The sequence below is a fragment of the Strongylocentrotus purpuratus genome, unplaced genomic scaffold, assembly GCF_000002235.5.
Source record: "Strongylocentrotus purpuratus isolate Spur 01 unplaced genomic scaffold, Spur_5.0 spur5_scaffold_4, whole genome shotgun sequence".
NCBI lineage: Eukaryota > Metazoa > Echinodermata > Echinoidea > Camarodonta > Strongylocentrotidae > Strongylocentrotus > Strongylocentrotus purpuratus.
The window spans coordinates 7,185,440-7,208,580 of NW_022145610.1; the positions used below are offsets into that span (position 1 = coordinate 7,185,440).

The window sequence follows — 23,141 nt, forward strand, 5'->3', positions numbered from 1 at the left end:
TTCAAATTTTTCGCAGTCAATAGTAATACCAGAACAAATACTTAAGGGTACTATGTTCCATTTACAGGCCAAAAAAGTGTAAAGGTAAAATTCCAACGGCATTTGTAAGATAATACTGATTTAGAAATTCCCTCAAAACGAGAGGGCTTGAAAATGTCTTTTAGTGGAAAACTTACGAACGATTTTTTTTTTTTTTTTTTTTTTTTTTTTTTACATAGGCCTAATTTACATATTTTTTCCAGAGGTGATACTTTTCAACATCTGCCCTCCATAACATTTTCCTTTAAAGACATTTAGAATATGTTTGTAAGATTACATTTTCTCTTTTGTGTATATAAAATATAAGAAGCAAAAGTAATTAATATATTTTTAAAAACTGTATTATTTTGATTTCTCCAAAGCATCGTATGGCGTGATGTTTCAATGGTATTACAATCTTCACATACATAATCATTTTGAAATTTCCATTTATATCAATTACATTTTGACGGTAAAAACATATGCAAAAGTTTAAAATTAAATTGTTTGATTCTGTTATCACTTATAGCATTAAACTTTAAAAAATCAATACTAGATTCCAATGAAAATCGAAGGGCATTGCTAAACAATCAACTTTTCCTCTTTTTTCTGCACAAAGAATTAGTAGATCTTTAAAATATCAATATCATCACCCGTTGATATTTGTATGCATTTAGAGTGACGTAATTGGAACAAACCAATACGTAGGTAATCATCCCACACTTTTGGAAAGGCTTTCTTCACCTTTGAAAAGTTGAAGAAAACAAAACAGTTTTGGGAACTTATATTTTGGACACATGATATCCACATCGTTCCAATGCCCTTGATCAATCATATATTAACTTTAAAAATCCCAATTTGTTCCCATAACTTAAAATGCAATGTATGGTTATCAAAAGTAGTTTACTATTATTCCATAATATTTCATTGTCAATATTTGTAACAAAGTGCATATTTACATATCTCAATTATGACCAAGGTACAAAGTAAATCAATTATAATGATAACAAAGAAAAAAACAGATGAACTATACTTATATCACAAACTCAATTATACGTAACATAATTTCCTTTTTTTCCAGAGTTAGGCCTATTAATTTCTAACCTCTGCCCTCCACAATATTTCCTTTGCATAAATTTGGAATATGTATGCAAAATTACATTTCCTCTTTTGTGTATATAAAACATGAAAAGCTAAATTAATTAATAGATGTTTAAAAATTACATATTTTGATTTTCACCGTAATGAATTACACTTTCCCCACATATCTAAGATAACTTTCCTATCCCAATTTTAAGCCACAACTTTATTATTTATTTTTTACTTAAATATATCCCCAGACATTTTACTGGCTCAGCCGATAAATGTATCCCATTCCATACAATTCTTTTAAAATCTTACACTTAATATATAACATACATTGTATTCATAATCTTGACACATATTTTTATATATTGATTCAAGATATTCTATATAACATTCCTTCTTTCTGTTACAATCAATAGAATATTTCACACTTCATTCTCTATTTTTTAATTTTACACAATTCCCACTGTATTAGCAAATCTAAACCACTAATTTTACATTAGTTGAAAGTATTTTCTTATTTATTCATATATTTCTGATATTTGTACAGGGTAGCTTATGTTCACCTTTACGGGTGGTCTTCAGTGAGGCAACTTATTAAATGTCCCCTTAATGATACTATCGTATTACATATAAAGACGGTAATTAGTTTTCAGGTGATTGAACTATAATCATTATTTTATAAGACAGGAGAAAGACAATTTTGGCTCAAAATAGTCCAAACTCCAGATATCATAATCGCAATATACATATTTACAAAGCATAACTACAAAGTACATGTAATAGTAATAAACGTTGATTGGAATTAATATAGCATTTGGATATACAAACTATAGTGAACAATTTAACATACCAATATCTTTCATGCTGATAGTGAATGATGTCATTCATTCAATTTAAAAAGTTTCATGCCATCCTAAATTATGAGAACTATGAAGCAAGGTCCATCAAGTACGAGGATGGATATAAGAACTGGACATACAGCTGTATTTTATTGTAAACGCATCATAAACCAATGATAAATATACGTTGGAATACAATGAGAATTTAAAATTTAAAATCAATCACGGCGAAACGGAAAAGAAACCCCTCGGCATTCTCTTTTATTGGGAACGGACATTACAAGATTGTTTGAACATGTATTTAAAAGTGTTCAGAGAGGGGGCCTTGTTTTTCTTCAATGATCTGTCAAATTGATAACATGCTATTAATGAAGACACTGTTTAAAGCATTCTGTTTTATTCTTTGGCATAGAAGGTAAACCTCCATCTTCCTGCCTCCGTATTCTCTATGAAAAGGTTAGTTACACACAATAATAAGTGTTTCCAGCATTTAAAAAGGTAACAAAATGAATTGACAGAAATAAAACTATCCAACGTAAACATCAGTGGTTCAGTGGATGAATGTTCGCCTGCTACGTGGGCGACCGAGTTCCATTCCCCGTCGATGCAAGTAGTTGTAGATCAAGGTTTATTATTCAATACAAGGACGCGTTCTCACTTTATATTATGTGGGGCATCTAGATTTTTAAAACCATTTACATCATAAAATCATGGAAACCGGTCATTTTGGTAGAATCCAAAGTGCACTCCCTGTAATAGTGACGATTTCTTAAATTTACAGCACTCCCTCTCTCTCTCTCTCTCTCTCTCTCTCTCTCTCTCTTTGTTTTACGAGGGGATAACACCTCTCATACCCGCCCTGTAGATTAAAAAACTGCTCATCAAATTAGTACTGATTATTGTTCAGACGAATGCATCAATTTATCAGACGTTCTGTTAAACGTTATTCTGTCCCTGTTTTGGTTGTTCTAAAAATCTTTTTGAGAATTGTAATTGCCCCACCACTCTCATTGTAATCCTTTCGGCAATAACATCTCCTATTTGCATCTATTAATGAATGGTGCATGACTGATTCTTCAAATTAAGAGCTTCTCCAACGCATCTACTAGCGCGAGGACATCCCATAAGCCAAGACCCAATTCGTCTTTCATAGACTTCATGCAAAATTCTGGAGCCAGATTTAGCATTTTCTTGAGCTGCTTCAAGCTGCTGCCATCTACTTTCTTGAAACTATCCTTGCTCGTATCAACGCCATGCGATCTCAGCCATGTTCCCGCTTCCTTTTCATCCCACTTGACCAGATCTACAGCTGTTTGCGAGCGGGAATTCCCCTCGTCTTCATTGCCTGTTGGTTTGTCATGCTTGATTCCTCCACTGCAGTCTACGTCATCTTCCGCTGTTCCATCCCCTTGCCTTTGAGCATGGGCTGTTGGATTGCTTGCACCTACAGGCATGATAGGAGTAAGACACAGTCGTGAAGAGTTATATAATTTTATAGGTAAGGGTGTACCAGAGAAACTCCTGCGGAATCCCTTTCACTCATGTGATTTAGACAAGTTTTTATTATAGATGGGGGACGAAAATCAAATGTTTCGTCGATCAATTAGAATATTCTTAGACCATTCTCTTTCTGCAAAGAAAGAAAGATATTTGTATATCGGATGTACATATTCATTTTCTAGTGCATTTTGTTTAAAGAAACTGTATGACAAAACACACTGCGGGTACGACGCATACAGAAGAGTTCCAAAAGAAGGCTTACCTGTGACCTGATCAAGAAGCGGCACGACCAGATCTAGTTTCTCACGTTTGCCTCTATCGCCTAGCTCTCGGACTAGATTTGGTAGGTACTGTTTCATGAGATCGTCTGAAAACATACTGTAATACTTCTTCATTCCCATGAGGGCACCGAGCCAGTCCTCTGGGTAGAATTGATTTTGAAGCTTCAGTGGAATTATGTCTTTCTTTAGGGTGTAGGCGTAAGTCGCTTCTGATAGATACACGTATAACATCAAACAAAAGAAAACAAATCTTTATAAAAAATGACTTTGATTGAAGCGAACGTAGAAAACGAATTCGAGAAGCCCCACCACTCCCCCCCCCCCCTCCCTCGCCGAAGACCCCATCCTGAATCAATCTTCTAGATTAATTAATCTCGCTTAAATTAAGTATTGTGAAAAGAATTATTTATTGTCATCCAATGCTCACTGTCTCCCACGAAGTTGGATTTGGAATAGGGTCGTATTGTCGCGGTCATCTCGTGGGGAGGGGTTGGTAAACACGAATTCGAGAAGCCCCAAACTATCATGTTGTATTTGTTTTCTTCTTTGGTTTTTCTTTTTATTTGAAATGAAAAAAGAAAGAAAAAACAAGGAAACAAAATGTAAAAAGTATTACGAGTAATTTAATTTATTTTCATTTCTGTATTATATTCCAGAAGAGACATAGAGAAGTACGTTACTTGTTGTCATTCCTTGTTATTGTCATCGGACATCTTACTCTCAGTGAACTACATTGTATGTTAAACTATATTTTTGAATTTTTGTATCCAATGTTATACAAAATTGAGAATGATCCTATTTGTTTAGATTTTAATCAATAACATTTGAATTTAATTGAATCTAGAACCATGAGTGTTGTTTAGTCGGAGGGGGGGGGGGGAGGAGTTTAATAATTGTTGACAATTAACAACAGAAGAAAAGAGAGCATCATTTCCGAATGGCAAATATAAAAGAGAAAGAGAGAGAAAGAGAAAGAAAAAGAAAAAGGAGACCCCTAGGTGGTAACATGAAGAGATGATGATATGGACTACCCACACTTCCTTCACATGCAATGACCTATCACTTCTCAATTTTATCGTTCAAGTTAGACCAGTGCCCCCTTCCGTCCCTTTATATTTAACACGAGTGCCCCTCCATGGCTGGACCTGTACGCTACACCATTAACAGCAGTAATGTGTATTTGTTGTGCCTCACCTGTGCGACAGTGATAACTCTCATTGAATTTACGACTCATGCAAACAAGGACGACCGAAGCTCTCTGGACTGCCTTGGCCATGGAATCCAGTATATCACCTTCTGTTATTAAAAACCAAAGACATGAAAGTGAAATAGATGCACAATATGAAGAGAGAAGGACAGACTTGTTGTTTCTGTAAAGGAAACCTCACCCCAAGAAATAACTTATGATCTATATTTAAACTTAAGACTATTAGTTGTCGAATCGACTTAAGTGCAACCAAGTCAGTAAGTAATAGTCTGATTTTCAGACCATTGTACCAAATGGTCGTACTTTTTGTGCTGCGCAAAGATTCAATCAGTTTAATTTTGGCCATTACAAGAAGTGGGTTATTGATGTAGACAAATGCTCATGTACCCTTTACAGCTCATGTTATGTATGTTATTACCAAAGAAGAAAAAAGCCAGTCAGTCACTCAATAATGTCTGACAGTGAAGTCTAGCAAGTAAACGGGTTTTCTTGCATAATTTGAATATTAGAACACTGCTAACGTTTAAATTTCACAGATAGAACACACATCACATATTCATAATTCCTGCAGAATTTGGTGTTGGCTGCAAAAGGGACAAAGTATCTTTAAGACCGCAAATGCCTTCAAAGTGAATGGTTATTGCTCTTATTCTTATTTATGACATTTCTAGTGACCTTTTAGAACCTAAAATTGCTATGAAGGTAATTTTAGACCCCAAGATGTGTGAATTTAGATTGAATACGGTCATACCAATTCATCTATTTTCAAAAAAATACGGTGACAGTTAATTAATCAATTAAGTAATAATAAGGTGCTATTTTGTTTTTCAAAGGCTGGTTCAAAATTACCGAATATTTGTGGGGCACCAAAATATTAGAAATGGTTATATTTTTTGATATTTCAGCCGTCTCTAAGCCGATTTTTGTCAAACAAAGAAGATTTTGTCAATTAAATTTTATATCTTTCAAATTTGATATTCAGTTTTTCATTATCTCACAAAATATATTTTGTGTAGCGCCCTCTGCAACAAAACTCAATATAAGACCCACGCTACATCAACATTGAATACAGAAAAAGAAAATAAATAGATGTGAAAGCAGGAGAATGAGTGAAAGAAGGAAGAGTGGTTAAAGAGTGAGAATGAATGAAAGAAAGAAATAGTGGTTCTGTATTAAAAGAGGGAGAATTAATGAAAGAAAGGAATAGTGGTTAAATAAGAAGAAAGAAGGAAAGAAAGAAACAAAGGTGGATAAAAACAATAAATGAATGAAAGAAATAAACAGCGGTGGAAAGAGAAGAACGGATGATGATCAAAGGAGGAAAGGTATGATAATTCCTACTCATTTTGTCCACATCCATCCATACGTTGTATCCCAATTCCTCCAGATAGCTCTTGACTCGCAGCATTCGCTCCTGGCTTGCATGCTGGTAGCTGATCATAATATGACCTTCGACATGACCAGACGATACCTCACTCTTCGCCGAACTGTGACCAGGATCTCCACGTGTAGGGGTGTGACCTTTGAACGCGTCATCGATGTCGATCACGTCATTGATGACGAAGAGTGCACCCGAGCAGGCGTCCTTGACATCAGAATTCTCAGTCGTTTCCCTAATCTTCTTCAGTGCTATCGATAAGAATGTAGGAAACAAAATAATAAAATATCTTCATAGTTGACATTAAGAATGTATGAATCATTTTACATTATTGTCGTGTAGACATAGGCCTAACCACTTTTCTTGAGATTACTCGTCGATGTAGACATGCGATTGATATGGTGCCAAGTCCTCTTTTTATACAATACAGAGACCGCAAACAAAATGACGAAAAGCTATGGAAAACAGAAGCATAAGACGAAAAGTAAGAAAGAGAAAGAAAGATGAGAGTGTGTGTGTGTGTTGTGGGAGATTGGGGAATAGGGATAGTGAGTAAACGATGACGTCCATTTATATCTTGGATTGTTAGTTGTATCTTAAAACTATGTTTTAAGGCCACGCTAATTATTTTGATAGACTGCATGATTGCCATTGAAAATGATGCCGGTAGTTTTTGCAACAACTGGCGAAACACCAAAATTTGAAGAAGAAAAAAAATCGACGTCATTTGGTTGCAGTGTAAATGCAATTAGGTTTTCGTTTAGGGTGAGGTTTAATGTTCAGTCTAGGGCTTAAGTTAATAATTCGATTATTGTAATATATAGAGCAGGGAGCAACTGTTGCCATAGCATATGTAATATATTTGTTAAGATTATAAGCACCCACTTACTGTTGAGGAGTTTTGAACGCTGATGTATATTGACTTTGTTCTCTTCTTTGAAAGCCAGTTGCCATATTCCTCGGGCAGCCCAAAGCTTTTCTTCGTTGTTTGATCCTTCTTCAATCAGGATTCGCTCCAGGACGTCTATCCCACCAAGTGTTACGATGAGAAGCTTGTTGCAGTCGTTGATGGCCAGCTGGTTGAGTCCTTGGAGGATCTCCACTGTCGAGTAGCCGTGATGAGACCGGCCATCTGGTTCACCCATGGCCGACTTAAGAGTCAGCAGGAGGAATTCCAGACATGGTTCATTTAGGGATATCTTATGAACTTCTGATTTGTCTACGATGTAGGAAAGCGCCAAGAAGGCATCGGCCTGGATCTCAGGGTTCTTCGATTGTGAACATTCCTGGAGGGTATCAACGAACTCTCGACATATGACTCTGTTCTCGGGAACTCTCCAACAACAGTTGTAGATCATCGTCAGTGCGTGACTGATGTGCCTGTCGCCGAGAGTTCCCGTCTGGAGATCTCGAAAGACCAAAGTTAGAAGACCCTTCTCGCCAAAGGCATAGGCGAACTCGTCTGAATAATCTATTAGATTGCTAATCCCAATCGACAAATTCACCAAGGCCACCTTGTTGCGGGAAGTGGAGATGTTTCCTTTTCCAAGGGTCTTCCAAACCAGCGTAAATATCTCAAAGATTTCATCATGAGAGACCAAGTATTTGATAATGGCAGATTTGGCGTCCCCAGTTTTCAGATGGTCGATCTTGACGAGTATGCTCTTATCATTGCTGATGGTTACAGCCTCTAAATCTCGACTTTCTTTGAATTTTACCAGAAATTCATCGATCCCATGGCAATAAGCTTCAACCGTCGCCTTTTGCTCTTCCGTTAGGTTTTGATGTGCGTCCATGGTGGCAGCTTCATTCAGTTTTGATTAATAATATCCTATACCTATACATATTACACTGAACGCTGGAAGTGAAAGTACTGAGAAACTCGTGATGCGCAGTTTGACAAAGCTCGGTCCCACTCGCCCATTGACTACCGGTACCACCCTGTGGTTTCAGGAATATAGCAGACCTTTTTTTTCTTTTTTGAAGGTTGGGGGGGGGGGGGGAGTAGGGGGGCTATAACAAAACAATATGAAACTGTCACGAATATTAAGGCAAAGACAATTCTTCATGAATTCATCCATAGAAATTACATTTATTTGTAATCTGTTTCTATGCCCCTATGTCTATGACATATATGATAGGTGGGACCGGGTCTTACAGTGTATCCAAAATGAAACCGAAACCAACTGCTAATTAGTTAACTGCCAATTATGTTTACAATGTACATGTGTACACAGTGGCGTAATGAGCAAAAACGTTGGGGGGGGGGGGCTGACAAAAAAAAATCCACATCATCCCACTCTTACATGCTGGCCCCGCTGAACGTTTTCAAAGTGGGGTCTAGGGGCAAAACACCGGCGGAGGTCAAGGGCCGGAGCCCCCGATGCTCAAGGCCGGGTATGGGCATCAGTGGCGGATCCAGGAATTTCTTACCGACCGGGGGGGGGGCTCAAAATGGCATGGGGTGAAATATATGTAAAACGATGAAGCGACAGAAGGAGGCTTTAGCGGCGAGGGAGAGGAGCGACCAAGCGGGGGTGGGCCTGGAATAGTAAGAATAGTAAGCATTTGCAATTTTAGAACCACATTAGAGGCACTTCCTGGAGTAATATGACGTAAAATTGCTTTCTCCTACCCCCTCCGAGAGTAGGGATCTTTTGCAATTTGAGAACCACACTTGGCGCATTAAGGTCCACCAGCACTTCCTTGAAAGAGAAAAGTGATCTGTCACGACGTGAGACGTTGTATATGCTTCGTTGCTGCCCAATGCATAAATACGGTGGTGTGGTACTTCACCAGTAGTACTTGCACAAATTATCTCGAGTGTATACGGGGGTGTCGCTAGACCTTTTTCAGTGGGGGAGGGTGTAGAGGCCAACGACGATTACCGACAAAACTAGCTACCAATTACCGACAAATATATTAATGCCAATGTCCCAATGTCTACTAATTAAACCCTATAAACCGGGGGCCAGGAACTAAGCTATTTTTCAGTGTTTCCCCTCCCGCGCAAAGCGTGGAAGCTTTGACACTTCATTAAATTATTAGAGAAAGAAGACGGCTCATCGTACCGTTCTCGACTCTTAATCTTTGTCTGAATTCAGTTCCCCCCCCCCCCCTCTCCCGCGCGAAGCGCGGAAGCTTTGACGTTCCAATAAATTATTACTCTTAAAGGTACTATGTCCCATATGCAGGCCCAAAAAAATGAAAAGGTTAAATTCCAACGGCATTTGAAAGATAATACTAATTTAGAACTTCCCTTTAAAAAAAAAAAAAGGGGGGGGGGCTTTAAAATTGTCTTGAAGTGGGAAAATAACAACTATTAGTTGTCGAATCGACTTAAGAGCTATAGAGCCAGTAAGTAGTAGTATGATTTTCAGACCATTGTACCCAATGGTCATACGTTTATGCTGCGCAAAGATTCAATCAGTTTAATTTTGGCCACTACCAGAAATGGGTTATTGATGTAGACAAATGCTCATGAACCCTTTACAGCTAATTTTATGTATGTTATTACCAAAGAAAAAAAAAAGGCCAGTCAGTCACTCGATCAATAGTGTCTGACAGTAAAGTCTAGCAAGTAAACGGGTTTCCTTGCATAATTTTAATATTAGGACACTGCTAACGTTTACATTTCACAGATAGGACATACATGACATATTCATAATTCTTGAAAAGTTCTACAGAATTTGATGTTGGCTGCAAAAGGGACATAGTATCTTTAATCCTTGTCTGAATTCAGTTTCGCCCATCCCGCGCGAAGCGCGGAAGCTTTCACGTTTCATTAAATTATTAGAGAAAGACGACGATTCGTTGTATCGTGCCCTTGCCTAAATTCAGTCCCCCCCTCCCCCCTCCCGCGTGAAGCGCGGAAGTTTTGACGTTTCATTAAATCATTACTCTTAATCCTTGTCTGAACTCGTTTTCGCCCATCCCGCGCGAAGCGCGGAAGCTTTCACGTTTCATTAAATTATTAGAGAAAGAAGACGATTCGTTGTATCGTGCCCTTGTCTAAATTCAGTTCCACCCTTCCGCGCGAAATCTTTGACGTTTCATTTAATTATTAAAAAAGAAGACGATTCGAAGAAGACGACCCTTTTAGCATCTGGCATTATACCTGGCATAATTTGGCTGTTTTTAGCAAAATTCTGGCATAATTGGAGCTTTTTTTTAGCATAATTTTAATAAAATTTTCAAGTACATGTTTTTATTAAGGTAAATCATTCCACTTTTCTATATTGTTTTTCTAAGCCGCCGCTAAATATTTCCCCACCCCCTCCCCTCCTGCTTATTCAGCGGTTGGCTGAGTCGGCGCAAAATATTTCCTGAAAAATTGGGGGGAAAAAAGAAGAAAACAAAAAGCTTCTTACCTTGCTTTGCCTTATTTTATTTTGCCCTGTATTGTAGCCTATCACTTCGTTGTCGTCATATATTTATCTATGACTTTTCATTTTGTTATGTTTCAAGAGCTATACTCATAGCTCCATAAAAATATAACTACAAAATGTATTCATTATTTGCTTAATCTTTTGTATACTGTGCATTTTTCTTCCTATCTGTAGTATACAATATCTCAATTATTTGCAATTGTAATTATCCCTTAAAATTATGCCATATTATGTAAAGCGCATAAATCTTTTTGAGGATAATGCGTTATATATTACTTTTATTATTAAAAACTATGTAAAATAAATTCGTTCCTGTTCGTCCCCCTTTTTAAATCTAAGACACTGGGAAGTACACACGTACTTGAAAATTAAGAGTTTAACAAGAATAGCAGTCAATGTGAAATAGTTAAGATAGCTAAGAGAGGGAATGTAGGAAAAGCAAAGTCAGAGATAGAAACATGAAAAAGAGAGATGTTGAGGGGAAGAGGGAAATTATGGAGTAGAAAAATAAGTTACGCTTATTTTAATCATCAAAGTTGAGCATCTGTGTCTAACTCTCGCTCTATAATAAGCACATCACTACCTCTCCCTCTCTCCCTCATTTACTCTCTCTCTCTCTCTCTCTCTCTTTTATTTTTTTCAATATTCTCTTATTTAGCGAATAACATGCAACAAAATACTACTACTACTACTACTACTACTACTACTACAACTTACTAATAATAATGATAATAATAATACATCACTTCATATAAACAGGCCACTTTATTTAACAATAACATTGCATATCAAAAATCGACAATGACAGACACAAAAATTGCACAGTAGATTTTTAGGTACATGTAAGTGAATGTAAAACTTCTTCACAGAATTTTGAAGAAACGTTAGACAAAAATAGTCTGTATACAAACATTAAAACATCACATATATCAATAAAAATGTTTACATTGCTTTTATTTGTGTACTATCAATGTCTTTACAAAATCTAGGCTATAGAAAAAATGTGAAGTTCTGGCAAGGTGCATAGATATTCTGCACAGCTTCAGGACAAATCAGCCAACACTTTAATTCCAAAAAAAAAAGAAGAATCATAAATTATGGCAAATGTATACATTCTCTTTTGTAATTCAATTAATGATTTGCAAAATGCATTACAGATGATTTGTGTAAAAATACTAAATGGAAATTATTATGCTAATGTGAAAATATTATGCTTGAACCCACTATTTGGTCTGGTTCCCACAATATGTTTAAAAATACCTACAAACTTTGAATGATTACCATTCAAGTCATAAACAAAAGATTTGTAATCAGTTCTATAATTTTTGCCAGAACTACATTTAGAAACCCTTTATTGAGGTACAAAGTTGTTTCTAAACAACTGCACGCAGGTCTGATTAGAGTATTTTAATCAATGCTCATACATTCATAAATGTTTTATGAGGAACAATTACAAATTCTGTCCTTGCTCTGTATGCTTATGGTTGCATGTTTGTATTCTAGTTCGAAACATCAGTTTGAAATAAAAGAGAGATAATTCAATTTTGAATACTGAGTTACATGATTTGATGTCATCTTAGTATTCAAAGATTAATAGGAAATGATTATCCCTCTTTACACTCCTTAAAGGGCAATCCAACCCTTGCAATAAGTTCATTTATATGAAAGCCGAAAAATGAGATAAACAGAAAGGCGAAATAAATCAAACCAATAATAAGAAAGGTATGAATGTTTGAAATATGAGATCGCTAAGTCTGTGAATCTCACATTGGCAGTTTTCTCAGAAGATTGTGATGTAGTTGCGGATAACTTTGTTTGTTGTGTACAAAATTATCCTTAATTTCTGTTTTCTCCTCAATGCCTCCTTTCTTTTGGGCATTACTCAAAATATGCTATTGTGGATAGCATATTATCATATTCATAAGTCCTGTACAGAGAAAAGACCAGGGTCATACGTTTTTGAAAAATTGAAATTCTAGTAATTTTCTGTGTAGAGACAAGTGGGAAAGCTGTCTGACACTCCATCAAAGAGACATAACCGCTTCAGCCAATTTGAAGAACCCATACCTATAGTGTTACAACTTAAAAAAATTAACAACTTCCACAGTTTTTGTCCATTTTCATTCAAACCTTCTTTAGTCTACCGGTACTTCTCTGATTTTTCTGCTTTCCACTAAGAGTTGTTTGCGTTCAAGATTGGATTTCTCTTTTATGTATGTCACTAGTTATTATTTTGGATTTTTTATTTAAATGCCCTACGGTATATACATTAATTTTAGGGATGACTGGTCCGGCTTACAGATAACAACTAGAAAAAATATGTGTGCATAAATGAAGCTACATTCATGTGCAATTTACCATATATCCGTATATATATATATATCAATGTCTTGAAAATATTGCCTGCTGAGAATTTTAAAAAGAGAATAGGGGTTATCTAATAATTCAATGCAAAGTTATTACCCTCCTAGCTCTCAAAAGGTACATGTACAAAAATAAGGCACAGCTCAAAAAGCATTTGTGTGAGGCATATGACACAGTCACAGGACTTTTTAAACTTAAAAAAAATTATTTGAAAGTGTTTTTACCTGTAAAATTGTGGAGAAAAATATTCACGATGTCATTCCACAGTGTTGGTCGAGGTAATAGACAGGATGAAATATTTACTTGATGCATCAATTCAGAAATTTAACTATGCAAAACAAATTTCAGTGTGAAATCTACCCAGGTGTTGAAATGGGTACCCGGTAGGATGCGATCTTCATTGTTGGTCAAACAGTTTTTGAGCGTCAAGTCACGCCTGGCTGGAATGCTCCCCAGGGAGTGGAGATTGTGCACACAGTGTGTGCGGGCAAGCACTGAATCCAATGACCAGGGTAATAGTATATCTGTAAAGCGCTTAGAGACGTCCGAGATGTATTAAGCACTATATAAAAGCTGAATATTATTATTATTAAGATCATTAATTTAACTTATACCATACAAGCCGACTATCAGCCATGGGTCACGATAATGTCCTTGTAAAGAGAGCCAATCCAGCGACGCCGAAGAACACGCTACTTGCAATCACAAAAGGTACTGAGAACTTGACACCATTTTGGTCCTGAAAATGGAGAAGCAAAAAAACATTGTTATGAATGTGGTAACAAATATTGTGTGATAAATTAGCAAATAGCAAGAAGGATCCATCTTGTTGCCCAAGTGGGTAGGGAATAGGAGATATGTGTAACTACATTTGATAATACTTATTGTTGATGGACAATGCAAGGTTTGGTAAAGTTTTACAAAAATATTCATAAAGACACCAGTAAGCATCAGGATATTTTTTTTCTCAAGGTGACATTAAATTGTAATTGACTGATCAAACTAAACTATTTGTAGTGAATAGAAATGAAAAATGAAAATTAACACAGATGGTTAATTATATAATCATTTTTTTTTTAATGTGATTTTTCCTCACTTCTTTTACGACCTGTATTCAAACAAAAAATGTTTATCTCAAATGGGAAGTCCAACCTGGTATTAATTTGGTTTTAATAGTAGCAGAAAAAACAAGAGAAACAAATCTGGGAAATTTTGAGCAAAAAACGATTGAAAATTAAACAAAAGTTATGAAATTTGAAGATGCCATTCTTAAAACACAAATTGGCAACTGCGACGTATCTTGAGAGCTCAGCTCCCATTTGCCCTGTACCCAAAAAATTCATAATGTTATATTTTCCCTTTAAAAATGTTACAATCATATATTCACCTAAATATAATTATTGCAAATCTGTTTTTACATCCCATGTACGAAACAAATCTATTCATTCATCAATAATTAGAAAATGAAAGTTTATGAAATTGTCTGTACAGAGCAAATTGGAGAGGAGCTAATGTGTCTTAGTGTTGCCAATTTTGTTTCACTGATGACAACAAATATTCATAACTTTCCTATTTTTAATAGGATATATTGCTCAAACTTTTACTAACCGGTTTCTCTCATATATCTGCTTCATTTAAAAACAACTTTATATCAGGGCGGCCATATGCATAGTATGCATGTCTCACCATGTCCAATGAGTGGGTAATAATACACTTTCATTTGCTAACAAACCTCCTGCATGTATTTCAGCAAAATATGCTTACCTTTTCTAAGGGTTTTAATAAGGATTCGTCTGGGAACTGAGAGACATAATCCAAAGCTGCATCGGTGGTCTTTCTGCTATCATCAACCCTGCCCGAAGAAACATCATCATCAGTACCATCGCTGGAGAAGTTCAGCTGTGTTGAGGAGACTTCCACGTTACGGACGCTGCCAAAGAAGTCAGTGACGAGTGATTTCTTGGGGTCTCTCTGAAAGAGGTCTGCTCTTACCCCGGAGTGGACTTACAGACCCGCTGTGGACACACCTTGAACTGTGACAAGGAAGGAAAGCCAAAATGAGAATAAAAAATAGGATAAAAATAGATTACCCGGGTAAAATCACGAATTGTCATTAGTCAGATCTGTCCTTATAGACACATTAAACTTTGATGGTAAATAAAACATCAACAAAATTAAAACTTTAATGAGAAGGTTGAGTTCTGGGAAGAGGTGAAAAATAATTTGTGAGCGTTATCATTCTTATTATGCAAGTGTGGAAGAACATCAGATAAGACATGTTCCCTGAAAAGCATGGCTCTTCAAATGCCTTCATATTCTAAATATGGCATGTAATATTGTAAAAATCCAGGGTAGGATTTTTACGCCACGTGTTCGTGTAGTCCCATATACATCTTTCTGTGTACAGTGTTTGTAACTCTACCAAGACTTGGCCAAATTTCTTATCATTTTGATGATTCCAGAACCTTGCAATACACACAAATTCTTATATGCTAGATCATCAACCTTTTCTGGTCGATTCCACATCGTTTCTTTCACAATGCAATCGCATGACCAGAACTCAACTTCATCTTTAAACAAAAATTGTGTGATATGAGCAAACACAAAAACTAAATTAACATAACATAGTCTGAATGAAACAAAAACATGCAAATGACAGTCCTATCTGTGTTTGCAGAAGACCTTCTTTCCTATGTATCCAATTATCACAATGGTGATTTTAGGAGGGTTAATCGTTAGGATTTGGTCACAAATAAGGAGGACAAGCTGTCCCTTTATAATGATAAAAAAATTGTTTAGCCGTTAGATCATTTAAATTCTGAGATTTATTTCCCATATAACTCTGTAAGTATTGAGTTGTAGGGTCATATTTTGTCTACCGGTAATATCAAAAAGAATTGTGGATATGGAAATAGTTTTATAGCTCACTGACACAGGCAAACGTTTAACATGATCATTGATAATTTGCACAAAAAACAACTATGGGTGATTTTCAATGGCATACTCTACTGCCTGTACAAATCATGCTCAGATTGTGCTATGAAAGTAATGTGAGAAACTTTCAATAGATGATTCAATATGCTACTAATATTGCACTTTGACTGCTTTCTAGAAAGTCTATGCAATGGTGTTTCTATCACTTTAACTTTCATAGTGCAATTAAAAGAAAAATTAAATGAACTTCATCCTTACAAATTCATCCATTGTTTTCTGGCTTGAAGGTGTCATCCTTTCCAAGAATTCTAGAACATAGTATGTGTATCTATCAATGATATACACTCCTATAGCTGAGTCATGGTGATGCTGCAACAAAGAAGGTAACACACATGTAAGAACTATATGCCATTTTCGTAATGTAATCAATTTTAATGAAACTAATATTTCTACAGTCAGAATGCGAGTTGCATGCATTTGTTATTGTTATGTAGGCCAAGCCATAATGTTTGTCATACTTAGCAACAACTAATGTATGCAGTCTACATTCAGACTATTGAAATACATTTATTTAGAACAGGTGAATGAAATCATTTGTTATGAGGCACTTTAAAGGCCCTGTCACACATAGGGGACGCATAGGGGAGGCACGGCCAGCGCATTGGAAATTTGCAACGTTGGCCAGTGCGTTGCCGTTCGCTAGTAGTGCGTCATCATTCGTTACTTGTTCATCGAGCACGCCGGACCAATTTTTTGAGCATGCTCAAAAGTGTGCCCGGAGCTCGACGCATGAATTTACACGCCAAAAGGACGCCAGACATGCGCAGAGCGCACAGACTAACGCCAGACATACGCCCTGTAAACGCGCAGCGCACTGGCAACACGCTCTGCATTCGGTGTCAGCTCGTTAGCTTCTCCCAAATCCTGACAAAAGTCGGGATCACGACTTTTTCAGATTTTCAATGCACCGGCCGTGCGTCGTCTATGAGTGACCTGGCCATAATGGAGAATGAAAGTCACAAAATAATAATTGTGCATTTGAAAAAATATAATATCAGTCATTTGGAATCACTAAGAAAATCTCAGATCTTGTTCCTCATTCTTTGATAAATCAAATTATAAAAGGTCATTTCATCACGATCCTACTGGAATCTGGCTGCCGCCATTTTTTTGTCCTCACCGAAGATCGTGATGTAAATGCGCTATGGATGTATGATTGGCCAACTATATCAATCATATTACAATACATATAAGTATAGGTATTCAAGTCCCACCGCGGCACTAATGTCCTTTGGCAAGACATTGATCTACATTTGCCACTCTCCACCCAGGTGTTAAATGGGTACCCGGTAGGATGCGAAAGCTAATGTGGTTTGATTAGCAATCGCGCTTGTAAAATGGCGACTGGTTGGAATGCTCCCCAGGGAGTGGAGAATGTGCATACCTTGTGTGCAGGTAAGCATGAATCCGATGACCGGGGTAATAATATATATCTGTAAAGCGCATTGAGAGGGCCTGCGGTCCTGAAATGCGCTATATAAGGACGAACTATTATTATTATTATTATCATTTACTCCGTATAGATAAAATATTTGGCTGATCAATGAACTCACTGATAGGGAATCTTCTCCTACTTGACTGCTACCGATGCCAATGATGTTTGGAGAGTAGAAATACTTGTAGAGCGAAACAGCCTGGCATGTATCCACAATGAACAGCAGCTCATGGTATCTGTTAACAAGTAAACACGGTAATTCAAATTCCTTGGTCCAATCATTCATTCATTCAATATATGATGGCATTGACACCTTTTTAGTAAACATATACATACGTCAACTAAAAAGATTAACGGCTTTTAAATGGAATCAGCTCTGCCCCATCCATTCCCCACCCTGTCAATAAAAAATGTAGGTCCTCAGCTGTTCGCCAGTGCACGACACATTTGGTGTTCATACCAAGCAAATAGGACTTCCTGAAAGAAAGAAAAAAACACCCCCAACAAAATAAACAAAAACAAAACAATACTTCAAGAGAATGATAATAAATTGATGCACATTTTAAAACAAGCAAAGTTACGAAAGTGTTCCTAAACACTTCCCTGGACTGCTACAATACTAAATTCACTCCATTTGGACCAAGAATTCTGGTAAATCTCACCTCATCTTCTTCCACATCTGCTGGAAGGCATCCGCTAACTCAATACTGCTGATCTCCTCTGCATCCTGGAACTTCAGGAAGCCATCCCCGCCGTGTCCCGTCATGTACACCAGCACGTTGCTGCGATCGTCGGTCAGGAGCCGCTTAGAACGTGGAGTGCTGGGAGGCAGCCGACCAGTCAGCACACGGATGAAATTCTCAACCGTTACCTGGTTTACAAGATTAATTTGAAGGTTAACAATTCAATAAAATATAGTTATTTCCAAATATAGAGGTGTGATTAGTAATTAGTTAGTCCACAGTCAGAGAAGAGCTTTGAACTTAGATGTACTAAAGCTCTTAATCTTGAATTTCACTCTGGTGAATGCAAAGTGAAAAGCTTTAATCCGTCTTTGTTCAAAGCGATTTCTTTTGGTCTAGCAAGACCTTTCGATTAGCAATCTTGACGTGATGGTATTTTCAAAGTAAAATGAAACCCAACAAACTTTGGCTGACCACCTTATTAAAAATTGTGACCCAGTTAAAAATATCCTGAAAGTATTCCTATTTGATTACTCAGCAAAAAAAATAATCTGTCCAAAGTTTGCAGTTTCTTTGTAAGCCATTTGATTATCAAATATTAATTTGATAGTAAATAGAGGGTACATGTACTATACCTCATAACCTCTATAATCCACTTCAATGTCATCACCATACACATTTATGTGCTGGTTAGCATTGTTGAACACTGCAGCTGTTGATGAAAAAAAAGGAGAGAGGAAAACAAAATCATTAATAACTGTAAGTGTTACTATGGTTAAAGCATCTACCAATGGTTCTAAAATCAAACAATCTACTATTCATTCAGCATATTTGAATCATTATTTTATATATTGTATTCATGTTTAAAGTAAGTAGGATGTTATCTTTGAATTACATATTTACAGTTTGCTTAAACTTTGTCAAACATGGCAACAGCAAATGCATGTCAAACATAAATTTGCAATATGGAAAAACTAAACCAATTTCTAAAATGGAAGTATGAATTGCATGATATCAAACACAGAGACTATGGAACACTGTTAACAACACTGTACATATATGCAAACAAAATGGTAATAATTATTCCATTCATACCTGGTCTGGGGTTACGGGCGTTACAGGCCATGTCATCGGCAATCATGAGTATGATCTGGCTGTCAGGAATTCCTAGACGCTTCACGCTGTGGTAGATAGACAAGGCGTTGGCTACATGACGATAGTTGAACCAGAAACGAGATGTGCAAACCTAGAATCAATATTAGAGTGACAACATTTTAAGATATATGGATTGATTAGAGAAGTATGATCTGACTGACAAGGATCCCTAGATAAGATGTTTCATCGAGATAGTCTTTCTTTAAAAAAAAAAAATCACATTTCTCCAGAAACAACTCACCAAATAAACATAACTAGATTAATTATCCTATGTCATCATAAATATATAAATAAGATAGAACATTTGTAATGATATAGCCTGGGATCATTGAAACATAGAACCTCACTTTTGCTTGCATTTCCTTCTCGTCTTTCAATCCGATTGCCGTGTCCATTGGGCTTTGATTAGTAAAAACTTAGTCAAAATACACGATGTGAAACAATCGTACCAGGTTCTTGTATTTTTATGACATTGTTAGATTGATAACTGAATGAGTTAATCAGTATCTTAAGGCAATTCTGCTTTTATATAAAAATTCTCAAGTTCAAAATATGAAGCTTTCACTTTCATAATTTACAGGAAAACTTCCATCGTTAAATCAGCAATGGATGAACAATTATAGCATTCATCAGTCTAGGGACTGTGGGGACATATGATCAGATCATCTTCCTATGGTGATACATACTATCCTTAAGTTTGAAGTTTAAATCTCAAATGGTTCTTGAGATATCGCGCTAACAAACTCAATACAAGGAATTTCATAAGTTGACCTCTGTGACCTGTGACCTTTGACCTACGTACTCCAAAATCTAATCAGATCGTCTTCCTATGGTGATAAATACTATTCCCGAGTCTTAAGTTTAAATCTTAAATGGTTCTTGAGATATTGTGATAACGGTCAAACGGGACGGACGTACGGACGGACAACCCGAAAACATGATGCCTCCGGCACCACCTTCGGTGGCGGAGGCATAAAAATAAAGATAACAATTGCTCATTTATTAGTCAGGCATTACAAAATGATCATCTACAGACTGCACATCAAATATATCATGACACTTTTTTCCAAATTTATGTCTGGAATTTTTTGCTTTTTAATTAATGTTTCTGTTAATGACATTTTAAGCCTATAACTATAAATCCACTTACCAACACAGCCCAATTATTTGTATGACCTTTGCTGAAAAACTTGTTAGCTTCATTCTGTATTTGATGAGAAAAATGAAAGAATGAATTCGGCCTAGATCTATATGGATAAGTGAAAATTAATCAGGTACAAAAAAGGAATTTAGATTGATATCAAATCTCTGGAAATGGATGGGAGGATGTACAAAAGGTCAAAAATATTATATTATTTTTTCTTTCTTCAAATTAGCCTTAAAATTTGAGGGCTAGGAAATAATAAGAAATATGATACTGATATCACCTAGCCTTAATTGGCACCCATATTCCTGCATGAAGAGTGCAAATACAAGCGATATATAAAAATTAAATATTATCAGGTGGGCTGTATAACGTACAGACCACCTTATAATTTCGTTAGAATTGCCTTTATTTATTTATTTATTTATTTATTTTTCTTACATCTAACCACTTTTTTGTAAGCACGATTACTTGAAAATGGCTCAATCAAATGCCTTCAAATTTGGCACACATATGTATAGGCATATGAACAAAGCACAATAATGTTTTCAACATTGACCTTTACAGATGACGTCATCTATGCGCCATTTTGTAAAATTTTACGAAAAACAACTCATGATCATATCTTCATAACCAAAAGCTATTTCTCATTCATATTTATCATGATCAAGGTCAATATCCGTCCGGTCAATTGCAGGTCAAATAACGCGCGCATGGCGCGCGCAAAATTTTGAAATGCTCAAAATCATTTTGCATATGTTTTAGGCCATTCTAAGCATTTTATAAAAAATCGCGCACACGCGCATGCATGCGCGTTTTCGCGCGTTAAACTATTGCACAACATAGAATCGCCATTTTTTTTCTTTCATAATATTCCACATATTTAAAAAAAAAAATTGATAGCATGTTTATCTCTTTATGACTATTAATGACGGAATGATCGACCGTTAAACATAAATTACCGTGCGCGCGAGCTCTTGTAATACATACCATATATGGGCAAAAACATGCCTATGCAAAATCCATTGTAGCTCTTTAGGATGCAAGGTGACCCCAATTTTTTTTCATATTTTGATTGAGTATGATTCGGAGATATGTTTTCATGTCTCATTTGACCCTCAATTAACTCATGACGTCATCATAATGGCCTCTGAACTCAAAATTTCAATTTGCCTATTATGACGTCAGCATATTTTTGGAAAATTGATTGTATCTTTCTAAAAATTGATTGATTTTCTTCAAAATTTTGATATGTTCTAGCTGAGATAATTCACTACAAATCCAGTTAACACAATTGTTCATTTTGACAAATGCATCATGGCGAATTTGTGCGATTAAAGGAGGCATGTCAATTTTTCACATTTTGCGTGTATTCTCTATGGGACATGACTTTTTCTCAAAACTTGATTCTACATTCCCGTCTTTCCCGAGCAATATCTACGTCGTTTTAGCTTCATTTACGCTGAACTTCGAGTATGTTGTAGCCGAGACAAAAAGCTATCTCAAATGTACCCTTCATTTTGTCTCAATTTTTTGTTGGATCAGCCCACCTATACTTGTTCCAAACAAGTATTACAAATCTAGTTATTATTATTATTACATGTAAAATGCGTTCGTAATCACCAAATCTGTTTGATCTGATAACAAACTCATAATATTCCAGTTGAACCTCGATTTTGTATGAATTTTTCAGCATCCTTAACAAGATATAGCCTTTCATAAGTTAGATAAATTATCATTACAGTCATATTTAAGGTACAAACTTGCAAGTTGTACTGAAATGTTTGTTGATTTTTCTATTGTATGTGTGAACCTGTGCTTAGTGTGCATCAGTTATGTGTGACATGCATCACCTTTAATAATGCATGACATGTCAGTGGGTTTGGTACAGTTTTGTATGATCAATGTCATTGCACTCTGGGCCCTCTCTCACTTAAGTCAAAAGCGCTCGAGCAGTCAGCCAATGGGAGCGTGTTAACTTACTGCACTGTACATAGTCTGTACAGCACTCAGTGGGTAAAGTTCCATGTGCATTATGAATAATATGATCAATAATGAGTCTGTGTCTCAATCTTTGATCACTTTTTAATTTTATTAGACTCTAAATTAAATTTCATAAGTTTAGCGTAGGTCTAATAATATTAAATTACTTTGGGTTTTGACCTCTTTTCAATCATTCCTTCACCACACTCTTCTCTCTAAGACTCTAGTAAGACAAATTAAGAACTTGATCTACTTGTTTGTAGATTGCTTCAGAAGTCCTTAACTTTAGCCTCATCGCATCGCCAGGGAGTCACGAGTAGGACTTTAGTTGTGATGAAGCATCGGAGGCCCAGCGGTCTGGAAACATGCGCGTGGACGTGTTCAGCCCGAGTGTAAACAAAATTCATAAAAGTGACTGCAGTCGTACTCGTATTATGCCGGGTACTGGTAGATTACTACAAATGTGATAGTTAGCTACGGGGTAATGAAAACATGTATAAACAATGCTTACCTCTAAAACATTAGAAGAGGTTAAATGTAAATTCAGCAGGAAAACAAGAATCATCAACACGAAAAATTTCGCCATGGAAGTCGCCATTTTGTCAGGTGTACCTGAGCTGCTGAGTGATCACGTGATCTATTACCCTTTTCGAGGTTACAGTTCAGTGATTGGTTAATGCATT

General features: G+C 36.2%; 3 protein-coding genes across 3 annotated transcripts; all 3 read right to left on the reverse strand.

Moving 5' to 3' along the window:
• Positions 1-219: 219 nt before the first annotated feature.
• Positions 220-5,132, reverse strand: LOC105439381. Its single transcript, XM_030998267.1, has 3 exons — positions 4,922-5,132; positions 3,709-3,936; positions 220-3,390 (listed from the first exon to the last, which is right to left on the reverse strand). The coding sequence occupies exons 1-3, from the start codon at positions 5,001-5,003 to the stop codon at positions 3,023-3,025; spliced, it is 678 nt and encodes a 225-aa protein (XP_030854127.1). The 5' UTR covers positions 5,004-5,132; the 3' UTR covers positions 220-3,022.
• A 1,012-nt stretch (positions 5,133-6,144) lies between these two features.
• Positions 6,145-8,431, reverse strand: LOC115929291. The gene is made up of 2 exons (XM_030998002.1): positions 7,202-8,431; positions 6,145-6,563 (listed from the first exon to the last, which is right to left on the reverse strand). The coding sequence occupies exons 1-2, from the start codon at positions 8,106-8,108 to the stop codon at positions 6,145-6,147; spliced, it is 1,326 nt and encodes a 441-aa protein (XP_030853862.1). The 5' UTR covers positions 8,109-8,431.
• Positions 8,432-11,446: 3,015 nt separating this feature from the next.
• On the reverse strand, positions 11,447-23,108 carry LOC580065 (putative GPI-anchor transamidase). The gene is given in 10 exon segments (XM_780142.5): positions 11,447-13,803; positions 14,829-15,061; positions 15,064-15,097; positions 16,257-16,367; positions 17,612-17,729; positions 18,156-18,364; positions 18,812-18,888; positions 19,272-19,422; positions 20,482-20,535; positions 22,970-23,108. Coding segments are annotated over 10 exon segments (1,173 nt in total). The 5' UTR covers positions 23,057-23,108; the 3' UTR covers positions 11,447-13,704.
• Between the last annotated feature and the right edge of the window lie 33 nt (positions 23,109-23,141).

Excerpts from the sequence above, each read along its gene's own strand:
- LOC115929291 (XM_030998002.1), bottom strand. The coding sequence starts at position 8,108 with ATGGACGCACATCAAAACCTAACGGAAGAGCAAAAGGCGACGGTTGAA. Across the intron at positions 6,564-7,201 it reads GCGTTCAAAACTCCTCAACA|CACTGAAGAAGATTAGGGAA; the intron begins GTAAGTGGGTGC and ends TCTTATCGATAG.
- LOC105439381 (XM_030998267.1), bottom strand. The coding sequence starts at position 5,003 with ATGGCCAAGGCAGTCCAGAGAGCTTCGGTCGTCCTTGTTTGCATGAGT. Across the intron at positions 3,937-4,921 it reads GAGTTATCACTGTCGCACAG|AAGCGACTTACGCCTACACC; the intron begins GTGAGGCACAAC and ends TGTATCTATCAG. Across the intron at positions 3,391-3,708 it reads GCTTCTTGATCAGGTCACAG|GTGCAAGCAATCCAACAGCC; the intron begins GTAAGCCTTCTT and ends TCATGCCTGTAG.